The sequence below is a fragment of the Strigops habroptila genome, chromosome 2 (assembly GCF_004027225.2).
Source record: "Strigops habroptila isolate Jane chromosome 2, bStrHab1.2.pri, whole genome shotgun sequence".
Classification (NCBI taxonomy): Eukaryota; Metazoa; Chordata; class Aves; order Psittaciformes; family Psittacidae; genus Strigops; species Strigops habroptila.
In genome coordinates, this window is record NC_044278.2 from 122,738,180 (window position 1) to 122,749,378 (window position 11,199).

The 11,199-nt window shown below is 55.7% G+C and overlaps 2 protein-coding genes across 4 annotated transcripts; both read right to left on the reverse strand.

Moving 5' to 3' along the window:
* LOC115604323 (hemoglobin subunit beta) lies at positions 1 to 1,500 on the reverse strand. Its single transcript, XM_030477317.2, has 3 exons — positions 1,259 to 1,500; positions 942 to 1,164; positions 1 to 232 (listed from the first exon to the last, which is right to left on the reverse strand). Exons 1-3 carry the CDS (start codon positions 1,348 to 1,350, stop codon positions 104 to 106), a joined length of 444 nt encoding a protein of 147 aa, XP_030333177.1. The 5' UTR covers positions 1,351 to 1,500; the 3' UTR covers positions 1 to 103.
* A 1,844-nt stretch (positions 1,501 to 3,344) lies between these two features.
* On the reverse strand, positions 3,345 to 10,791 carry LOC115604324 (hemoglobin subunit beta). Of its 3 annotated transcripts, none has more exons than XM_030477321.1 (3): positions 10,637 to 10,791; positions 10,308 to 10,530; positions 3,345 to 3,573 (listed from the first exon to the last, which is right to left on the reverse strand). In XM_030477321.1, the coding sequence occupies exons 1-3, from the start codon at positions 10,726 to 10,728 to the stop codon at positions 3,445 to 3,447; spliced, it is 444 nt and encodes a 147-aa protein (XP_030333181.1). In that variant the 5' UTR covers positions 10,729 to 10,791; the 3' UTR covers positions 3,345 to 3,444. The 3 variants fall into 3 exon arrangements, with proteins under 3 accessions (XP_030333181.1, XP_030333178.1, XP_030333180.1); XM_030477318.1 differs by lacking the exon at positions 10,308 to 10,530 and adding an exon at positions 4,275 to 4,497 and having other exon boundaries at positions 10,637 to 10,743; XM_030477320.1 differs by lacking the exons at positions 10,308 to 10,530; positions 10,637 to 10,791 and adding exons at positions 4,275 to 4,497; positions 4,592 to 4,886.
* Positions 10,792 to 11,199: the final 408 nt, after the last annotated feature.

Here is an 11,199-nt window from a genome sequence, read left to right on the forward strand (position 1 = left end):
GAGACTTCACAGATGAGCTTTATTTGGCTGTTAGAAGCTGTTGGCTCCGCAGCAGCATGTCAGCGGGTGCTGGAGGATGCTGCCAGGGCTTTGGTGCTGCTCTTTAGTGGTACTTGCGGGCCAGCGCGTGGGCCACCACACGGACCAGCTTCTGCCAGGCAGCCTGGCAGTCAGGACTGAAATCCTTCCCAAAGTGGGCGGCCAGGACGATGATCAGGATGTCACCCAGGAGCTGGGGGAACAAGAGCACCCTGGGGTTAGCAGCAGCCTGCACATCCCCATGCCAAGCACTCGCATCAGACCCAGGGAAACCTCTTGGCATTTCCTGTGGTTAAAAGTCTCCCTGGAGTCCTTAAGATGGACCTTAGGCTTGTTCCCTGCTCTTACTCTAAAGATCTGGGTTTGCTGCTCCTATGGGGAGAGTGAGCAAAAATTCTCCAGTAATTTTGCAGATTAATAATTTTTAATTTCTCCCTTCTGGCTCCATCTGGGAGTTTCTCCAGAGCAGAACTCACAGCTCCTGTTGCTCTTCTGCTTTCAGCATCTAGCCGCCATCTCTTGCTCCTTGCTCACATCTCCTTTCTCCTCCCTGCCAAGCTTCATTCTTGCTCCTTCGCTTGCCCTTGGCTCAAACCTCTTCCTGCTCAACAACTGCTTTCACTTTACTCCCCCTCCTCCCTTTCCGCACTGAAACCACCTCCTCGCCCCCTTCCTGTCTTCATCCTGGCTTGCACCCTCCAATGGCCTCTCCATTACCCAGCACCTCCCAGCCCCTTCGGTGCCTTCTCACCAAGATGCAGGTTGGTCTCTTCCCTCTCTGTCCCTCTCCTGCATCTCCCCCTTGCCCCAACCACCAGCCCCTCTTCCTCCTGCACTGGCATGTCTTGGGTACATCCCTCCCATGGTGGTGGGATGGGTGCCGCGGTGGGAGCCTGACTCACCCTGAAGTTCTCCGGGTCCACGTGCAGCTTGTCGCAGTGCAGCTCGGACAGCTGGGCGAAGGTGTTCTTGATGTTGTCCAGGTTCTTCACGGCATCCCCGAAGGAGGTGAGCACCTTCTTGCCGTGGGCACGCACCATGGGGTTGCCGAGGACAGCGGTGGCGCTGGACAGGTTCCCGAAGGAGGCGAAGAACCTCTGGGTCCAGGGGTAGACAATCAGCAGCCTGCGGGGGGACAAGGCATGGACATGTTAATGCTCCGGAATGGAAGTGCCACAGTTCCTCTGTCCATGGTGCAGATCCCAGGGGCTGGACCTACCTGGCCAGAGCCTCGGCACCGCATTCGGCCACATTGACCTTGCTCCAGAGGCCGGTGATAAGCTGCTTCTCTTCGGCTGACCAGTGCACCATGGTGTCGGGCGGAGGGTAGCGTGTGGCTGCCGCGGGTACGGAGGAGGTCTGGGCTCTTGCTCCCGAGGGGTCGCACGCTGGCGACCGGCGCTGCCCGTCCACGCTTTTATACTGTGTGCCAAGCTCCTCCTCCTCCCCCCGCACCCCCCCATTGGCTGCGCCCGGGGGGGCCCCGCAGCCCTGGCACCCCAAGGGAGGGGACACGGTGTCAGGGTGGGGCCCTGGGGCAAGATGCCCAGAGCTGCACGGGTGCGTTCCCTCCCTGTCCTCTGATTTCCAGCTCCCAATGAAGGGGCACCGGGAGGGTGGTGAGGGATTGGAACAGGCTGCCCAGGGCAGTGCTGGAGTCACCATCCCTGGGAGGGTTCACACACCGTGTAGACGAGGCCCTCAGTGACATGGATTAGTGGTGGCCTTGGGGCAGCGGTTGGACTTGGTGATCTTGAAGGGCTTTTCCAACCCGGTTGATTCTATGATTTATCTCCACCCAAAGCCCCAGCATGGCAAGAGGAAGGTGTGTGCAAGGTTTGGTGCCTCCTGGATGGTGCAAACCACGGCGGCTGTGTGGCTGCAAAGCCAAAGACTTGGGCTTGGGGTTGTTGGGTTCTGAATGCACCAGTGTGTGAGGGGTTGCTCCTTGTCCTCCTCTTGCAGGACATCTCAGGCTTTGGGTTCTCCTTGTTATTTCCTATCAGCTCTTTAGCAGTTTGATAACTTAATTCTTCCCTGTGAGGGTGCTGAGGCGCTGGCACAGGGTGCCCAGAGAAGCTGTGGCTGCCCCATCCCTGGCAGTGTTCAAGGCCAGGTTGGACACAGGGGCTTGGAGCAACCTGTTCTAGTGGAAGGTGTCCCTGCCCGTGGCAGGGGATTGGAGCTGGATGAGCTTTAAGGTCCCTTCGACCCAAACCGTTCCAGGATTCCATGATTGTATGACCCTGGGTCCAGACCTGGGGGTGACCCTGTTCCCAGCCCTCCACGCTCAACAGCATAGTGTTTAATGCAGACCTGCTCTGGAGCCTCTGCCTCCTCCCTGATAAGGGATGGGAGGGATTCACCACCCAGAAACCTCAAATACTTCCTGAGCAGCTCTCGGTGCTGTGGGGATGCTGCAGCCTGAGAGGGGGACCAAGGCTGGGGAGGGCTGTGGGGCTCTGTGTGGCACGGAGACTGCTCAGGGAGTTTTGCTTTGCTTGGACAGCTCTATGTAGGTGCCAGTGAGAGCAGATGCTCTGTCCCTCCTGGGCATGAAATTAACATTCTCGGCATACTTTTTACCATAATACATAGCTGTGTCTATTACATTCTGCCTTTGATAATAATAGAATCATAGAATCCCAGCATGGTTTGGGTTGAAGGGACCTTAAAGCTCATCCAGTCCCAACCCCCTGCCACGGGCAGGGACACCTTCCACTAGAGCAGGTTGCTCCAAGCCCCTGTGTCCAACCTGGCCTTGAACACTGCCAGGGATGGGGCAGCCACAGCTTCTCTGGGAAAAGTCTGTGCCAGCACCTCAGCACCCTCACAGGGAAGAGCTTCTGCCTCAGAGCTCATCTCAATCTCCCCTCTGGCAGGTTAAAGCCGTTCCCCTTCGCCTGTCCCTACAGGCCCTTGTCCAAAGTCCCACATAATCTGAGAATGATGATGATATAGACAAAAAAATCAACAAAAAACCCCATTTTTCCTTCCCTGAAGGATATGAGAAGTGATTGGCCACATCTCCCACTGCACGTTTTTGTAGAAAGTTTTCTTCAATTTAACCCATGTAAGACTTAAAACATTAAACCTCATGTCTCAGTATTTCTGTTTGTGTTTTGTAGTGTGTTTATTTCAGTTTTGTCTTGGATGTTCTCCTGGATTCTGCACCTTAGACAAGTCTCAGTTGCCTGAATTCATAGACAGGACCATGTCTCTTGTTACCCCGTGTGTGTGAGCATCCCATTCCCCAGCACCGGCAGGTGCTTCCCAGCCCATTCCCACAGACAGGCGACACCTCCTCATGGCTGTTGGTGTTTATTTGGCAGTGACAGACCAGCAGAACCAAAGGATGTTTCCCCGGGAGCTGGGAGCCCCCCTGGGCAGCAGCGCCTCAGCAGCTCAGTGGTACTCGTGGGCCAGAGCATGGGCCACCACACGGACCATCTTCTGCCAGGCAGCCTGGCAGGCGGGAGTGAAGTCCTTCCCGAAGTGCGAGGCCAGGACGATGATGAGGATGTCACCCAGGAGCTGGCGATGGAGGGAGGAGAAACTGTCAGCCCACAGGTCCCCCCCTCCCTCCCCACCATCGCTCCACCAGTCGCGTGTGGATGGACACTGGCTACTGGGGAATTCATCCCAAAGGAATGGATATATCACAGCCCCGTGCCGCTCGCACAGGCTGCACCTCCGGCACTCACCAGGATGCCTGGATGTGCTGGATCCTCCTCCCCAAATACCTCCCTTTGCCTGTTGTGCAGTGTCTTCCTTCTGCTTCGACTGGATTTATCTTTTGCTTTCAAATCCCAACCCACTTTTGCTCTCCCTTGAATCAGGTCCCCTCCTACTGAAGTGCCTGTGTTAATTTTCTCTCCTGGTTTAACCTCTGATCACAGCCAAGCTCAACCCTTCCCTCCAAACCCTGTTTGGTTTCTTCTCTTCTGGTCTCTGGCTGCTCCAAGCCAACTTTGCTTCCTACCAGCACGTGTTTGACTCTGCATCTCATTCCCATCCTGGGTCCCTGCTCTTACAGATCTCAGCCCCATAATTCCTCTCTATTGTCCCCACATATGCCTATTCACCGCCCCTTCCCCTGCACACCGTGCCCTCAGCAGGGTCCTAGGCTCAGGGGTTCTCTGTAGGTCTCAGTGACTGTCAGGCAGACACCTCAGAGACCCCTAAAGCCCTCTCCAGAGAAGAGAAACCTCCTTCATGGCCCGTGGTCAGCTCACCCTGAAGTTCTCGGGGTCCACGTGCAGTTTGTCGCAGTGGAGTTTGCTCAGCTGAGCAAAGCACTTCTTGATGTTGTCCAGGTTCTTGACGGCCTCCCCGAAGGAGGTGAGCACCTTCTTGCCGTGGGCACGCACCATGGGGTTGCCAAGGACAGCCGTGGCGCTGGACAGGTTCCCAAAGGAGGCGAAGAACCTCTGGGTCCAGGGGTAGACAATCAGCAGCCTGCAGGGGGACAAGACATGGGCATGGTAACGCTCCCGAATGGAAGTGCCGCAGTGCCTCTGTCCATGGTGCAGATCCCAGGGGCTGGACCTACCTGGCCAGAGCCTCGGCACCGCATTCGGCTGCATTGACCTTGCCCCAGAGGCTGGTGATGAGCTGCTTCTCCTCGGCTGACCAGTGCACCATGGTGTCGGGTGGAGGCTTTGCCTGCGGCTTCTCTGAACAATGGAGGAAATGGAGCCAGAGTCTGCCCAGGGATTTTTATACACTAGTAACGGCCTGTGCTAATCTCAGTTCACGAAGCCATTGGTTGGGGCTGCAAAAGGAAAGATAGCGATTTTGGATGCTGTCCAAGGGGAAAGAGGCCCTTTCCCCTCACTGTCTTTGAGTGGACAAGCATCACCGCATCCCGATGCACTTGTATTCACAGCCCCAAGCACCAGTTGAGCTGCCTGCGTGGCTCCTCCCCAGTCCGGGTATCCAATATTGCAGAGGTAGCTGCAGGTTGGGGGCTGAACATGGGGTGCAGACCCAAGAAGACAAGCAGTGATGTTCAAAGAGTTTGTAATCTCCTCCTTGACCGTGTTTTCAGACCCTTAATTGTGTCCTGTACTCCTGGGATACACCCTGAGCAGCTCTAGGTAGGCGTCACCCACCCCAGCTCAAAGGACCAGAGGTTCAGAAAACAAGGACTGAATGATCACCCCAAATCTAGGCCCCATGCTTTAAATGCAAGAGCCTCCTTTCTTGTCTGCCCTAGCAAAGACCTTCAGAGTTGTCCATCGTCATGGAGGGCCATGGGGATGCTGCAAGGGCTGGAGCAGCTCTGCTCTGGAGCCAGGCTGAGAGAGCTGGGCTGGGGCAGCCTGGAGAAGAGAAGGCTCCTGAAGGGGAGACCTTAGAGCAGCTCCAGTGCCTAAAGGGGCTCCAGGAAACCTGGAGAGGGGCTTTGGACAAGGGCCTGGAGGGACAGGCCAAGGGGAATGGCTTTAACCTGCCAGAGGGGAGATTGAGATGAGCTCTGAGGCAGAAGCTCTTCCCTGTGAGGGTGCTGAGGCGCTGGCACAGGGTGCCCAGAGAAGCTGTGGCTGCCCCATCCCTGGCAGTGTTCAAGGCCAGGTTGGACACAGGGGCTTGGAGCAACCTGCTATAGCATGAGGTGTCCCTGCCCGTGGCAGGGGGTTGGAACTGGATGAGCTTTAAGGTCCCTTCAACCCAAACCATTCCATGACTCCATGATCATTGTCCATGCTGTTCTGAGCCTAAGCTCTCTGTTTCCCAGGAGTTCATTTTATTTTAGAGCTTGGATGCCCCATTACTCTATGGGGCTGATTGACTGTCCCTCAGTCTAATAACTGGGTGTCTTGGGGCACATTTGTGACCCTGACCAAATCACAGCTGGGCCATGCACCAAGTAAAAGGCAGAACTAGCAGGGAACCATGTTTTTAGACTCCTGGCAGAAATATGCAATAACCCTTGTCTGCATGGCACTTGGTGGGTGGTTTTGCTCTATCAGGCACCAGCACCGACACACTCCTGAGAGCTGACACTGCTTATACTGGAAAAGAGTTCTCATACCCCAAGAGAAATAAGCTTTGTCCTGGCAAAGCAGCATTTCTACTGCTGGTTGAGCTGCCGTGACCACATTGCTTGTTCACATTAAATAACTCAGCCTTGCAGGGCTGTTCTCTCACCTCATGCAGGATGAAGCCTGTCTTCTTGCCTTCTTGGCAACTATCATTACAAATCTGAGGAGCACTATGCTGTCTCTTATCTGTCTGCTCCAAATAACATTAGTTTCTTCCAGCAGGTCAGTACCATCCCTGCAGTTACTATAGCTTCAAAAGTGTGACTTTTTTCCACCCTCCTATTTGACAGGGCACCTCAATCCAAGGTGTTTCCTAATAACAGGAGAGGCTGTCAAAGAATCAAAGCATTCTTACCAGTCTAATTGTGCAAACAGGGCCCTCATGCACTGTAGGATGCACTTCAGGTCATGGAAGGAGGCTGTGGTACAGCCAGGGACAAGCTTTGCCTCCAGCTGTAATGGGTGACCTGGCCTGAAGCTGGATTCTCTCACTGCAGCTCTGGTCCTGCTCTGTGTCGGTTCATGCACGTGCTTCATCAGTTAACATTGACCCGAGAAATGAGGAGGCTGCAGTGTCGGTAACTGCTCCATGGACACAGATTCCAGACTCTGTTAGCAGAGGTGGTGGCATCCATCCTGCGCTACCTCAGCACCGTCCCACAAGGGCAGTTGCAAATGCCCATTCCAGGCATGAAATGCTAAAGCAAGAGAAGTAGCCAGGGGTGAACAGCTCCTGGGTCTTGCTGAGCTTCATCTCATCTCTCCTTCCTCCTCCTCCAGCCCTGTCCCCACCAGCCTATGTGCTCCTCCTCACTTACTGCTGTGGCAGCAGCATCTCCTGAGCTCCCAGTGTCCCTGACAGGGAACATCCTCCCATCCTGGCAAGTGATTCCTTCCAAGTGCTTTTCACATCATCTCCAGCTATTACATTAGTGCCACAGGGCAGTCATCAGCTGGGAGAGAGGGGGAAAATGAGATTAAATTCCCTATGAAAGACTTCCAAGGGCTCTTCAGTTGTCAGATTAGTCAGCCACAAAGACATTTTAAGGCAAGCAGCCGCGCTGGGCAGGCCCAGGGGCTGTTCACAGCACACAGGCAGTGGTCCATAACGCTGTCAGAGGCACCAGCTCACAGCCAAATACAGCCCCAGAGGTGCCTCAGGGACGTCAGTGTGTTCCCAGCCAGGACACCAGGAGGATTCACAGCCCTGTGTGCTGGGGACAGCAGAGACACTTGCCAAAAGCAAAGGTCTGAGAGCCCGGGCAGCCCGGACATCCCACTCAAGCCCCCATGGTCCAGCTGCAGCTTCTCCAGGATCCACCTCATCCATTTTGGAGGAGAAACGTTCATTTTGAGCACATTTTAACCACTGCTCGGTGGGCAGGGAGCAGGGGCCAGGCAAGCAGTGTGAGGATGCGCCAAGCTCCCAGCACAGGGCTGTCTGCTGAGGGGGCTGTTTGGTGGCCCAGAGCGGGAGGGGAAATGTTCATCACAATGTGGCAAGTGGAGGCAGTTTCTGTTGCTTTCTCTTTATTCACAGCCAAAGGCAGATCCTTCCCCTGGTGCACCCACAGCAATACTTGGCAGCATCCGTATCTCCCAGAAGGAAAGCTGTCAGTCTGGGATGGATGTCACTGTGCTCAGGACTCCTCCCTGGAGCATCCTGCCAGCTCACTGATCCCATTGGTGCGAGTGGAAGATGCCCATAGTCATTCTTCATCTATGGCCCCACACTGAGCCATGCCCACTTCCATGGATGGGGACATTCCTTTTATAGGAATCCTAACAATGGTAAAAGGCAACTCTCCCGAGACAAGCAGAGCTTGTTGGTCACTCTGATTGCAGCAGTGTCCCGCGCCAAGCTTCACCAGAGCCCTTATCAGCAGGAGCAGTGGCATCTGTGCCCAGCCTCCGCCGCCTGGACCTAGGCCAGACCCTTCTCTCTCCTCCACGACATGCAATCTCCTGTGTCTTGAGCAGTAGGTCTCGAGTGCCTGGTTACCACTTTATGTCATAGAATGAATCGTAGAACCACAGCCTGGTTTGTGTTGGAAGGGACCTTAAAGCTCATCCAGTCCCAACCCCCTGCCACGGGCAGGGACACCTTCCACTAGAGCAGGTTGCTCCAAGCCCCTGTGTCCAACCTGGCCTTGAACACTGCCAGGGATGGGGCAGCCACAGCTTCTCTGGGCACCCTGTGCCAGCGCCTCAGCACCCTCACAGGGAAGAGCTTCTGCCTCAGAGCTCATCTCAATCTCCCCTCTGGCAGGTTAAAGCCATTCCTCTTGGCCTGTCACTACAGGCCCTTGTCCAAAGCCCCTCTCCAGGTTTCCTGGAGCCCCTTTAGGCACTGGAGCTGCTCTAAGGTCTCCCCTTCAGGAGCCTTCTCTTCTCCAGGCTGAACCAGCCTAGCTCTGTCAGAAGATGTATTCCTGAATCATGCAGAACAAGGTTTCTCAGTCCAAGCCACCACACGTCTGCCCTCGCCACTCTTTAAATTATTCCTGGTAAAGCACTGTTGGAAGTCATGTGCAGGATCCTCCCATTGCAGTGAAAAACATTCTCTCATTAAGCCAGTCTGAGTGAAGCAACAACCTCTGGTCAGGCCCATTTACAAGCTGCCCTCACCCCTGCCTTTGGATCATACACACTTTAGATACCCTCTTCTGATCAAAATGCAATGAGTCATGCCAAGAGCCTTCTCATTGCTGATCCAGAAAGTGCTTTTGATCAGCACCTGCAGAATACACCAGCACAGGAATGGGAAGGGCTGGATTTCTGCCCAACCTACGCTGGCTTCAGTGAATCTCCATGAATTCACCCCCTTACCTCACACCACAGGTTGGGAGGTTTGGGCCAGAGGGACCCTTGCTTGCCCTGCAGCTGGTCTTCTGCACTCTCCTGGGTGATTTCAGCAAGCTCAGAGGCACTGGATGGGCTGGGACATGCCCATCACTGGTTCAGAGGTCAGTATCCCCCAAGGTCCCACCAGAGCTCTGTATGCAGTGGGCACCCCAGCATGGTCCCTGTGCATGATGGTCCAGCCCATCTTCCCCCTTTCCCTCCCTCCCACCCCACATTAGCCTCAGAGATACAGGAACATGCTAAGAATTCCAGAAAATGCGGGTTTTTATTGACTGTCACAGACACATCGCCCTGCAGAGGGTTTAATGGTACTTGTAGGCCAGAGCATGGGCCACCACGCCGACCAGCTTCTGCCAAGTGGCCTGGCAGGCAGGGGTGAAGTCCTTGGTGAAGTGTGTGGCCAGCACGATGATGAGGATGTCTCCCAGGAGCTGGAGGGAAGAAGGAAGGGAAACAGGTCAGCTCGTTGCTGAGCACCCCTTCCCCTGCCAGGACCCCATCGCTGGTGGGTCCTGGAGGCTGCAACCCGTTTTTGGTGTAGGAACATAGCCCTGTGCTGACCATACACAGCAGCAGCCACCTTCTCTGTCTCTGCTTCTTCCCACACCTTTTTTCCAGCTCTAGACATTATTTGCAGACACTTTCTGTCTTTTTCCTGCTGTGAAGCCCCAGGACTACATGGGTTTGGGCAGCACAAGGTCTGCTTGCCACATCCCAAAGTCAGGTTTGAGCAGAGACTAAACCAGCAGCCGTCAGCCCCATCCAGCCCTCTCCATCTCACCAGCCTGACCCCCCCCTCCTCTCCCACAGTGACATCTCCCCCTATGCACCCTCACCTCTTTTGCTTCGTTCCCCTCCTGCTCCCCTCCCTTATGGGCTGACCTTGTCCCCACGCTCAGACAAGTCCCTTCTGTCCCTAACACCAGTCTGCATCTCTTCCCATTGGTTCCAGCCCCGGCCCATCCCACACTTGCTTTTCCTTCCCCTGCCCTGTCTGCCAGCCTGGGAAAAAGGGAGATAAGTGGTCCCAATCCTTGGGGCCAGGAGGTGCCAGGGAGAGGATGCCTCAACACAGGGGGACTTCCCTCTATGCTCTCCATCCTCATCTCACTCAACCTCCTGGAATCCTTCTGCTTTTCTCAAGCCATGTCTGCATGAGCCTCCAGGCTTTCAGAGCACCACCCCATATCTGTCACATATCACATGCCCAACCTTCCCCTGTCCTCCAGTTCCCATCCAAACGAGCCCCTTTCTGTTTGGTAAGCAAAACACACGCTATTGATGCTTGTTTGAAACCCTCCAGGCACCGAGATACTCTCAGGATGGAGGGAGGGTCAAGCCCTGAGCACGGCTCACCCTGAAGTTCTCGGGGTCCACGTGCAGCTTCTCGCAGTGCAGCTCCGACAGCTTGGAATAGGTCGCCTTAAGGTTTTCCAGGTTCTTGACGGCATCCCCGAAGGAGGTGAGCACCTTCTTGCCGTGGGCACGGACCTTGGGGTTGCCGATGATGGCCGTGGGGCTGGACAGATTCCCGAAGTTGTCAAAGAACCTCTGGGTCCAGGGGTAGACAATCAGCAGCCTGCGGAGAGATGGAGGAACAGAAGACACAAACACATTAATGCTCCAGAATGGAAGTGCCGCTGTGCCTCTCTGTCCATGGTGCAGGTCCCAGGGGCTGGACCTACCTGGCCAGGGCCTCGGCACCGCATTCCTCCACGTTGACCTTGCCCCAGAGGCTGGCGATGAGCTGCTTCTCCTCGGCTGACCAGTGCACCATGGTGTCGGGTTGAGGCTGCTGCGGCGGCAGGAGGGAGGACACGGACCCGTGGCTGCGCTGCGGACCCCACACAGGCTTTTATCCCCTGGAGCAGCTCCTCCCTGCAAGGTCATTGGCTGGGGCGCGATGGGGGTCCCCGCGCAGTGGGTCGGTCCATCCATGGGGTGGTCAGTCTGTGTGAGGTGTGTCCGCAGGGACAGCCACGTCACTGGATCAACGGGCTCAGGACATGGCTCCCTCTTATCTCCTGTCCTTCGCCTGCTGACCACAGGCAGGAACAGGCCACCCCATGGCCTGAGACAGGCACTGACCCATCTGCAGAAGATGCTGCGAGGGCTGGAGCGGCTCTGCTCTGGAGCCAGGCTGAGAGAGCTGGGCTGGGGCAGCCTGGAGAAGAGAAGGCTCCTTAAGGGGAGACCTTAGAGCAGCTCCAGTGCCTAAAGGGGCTCCAGGAAACCTGGAGAGGGGCTT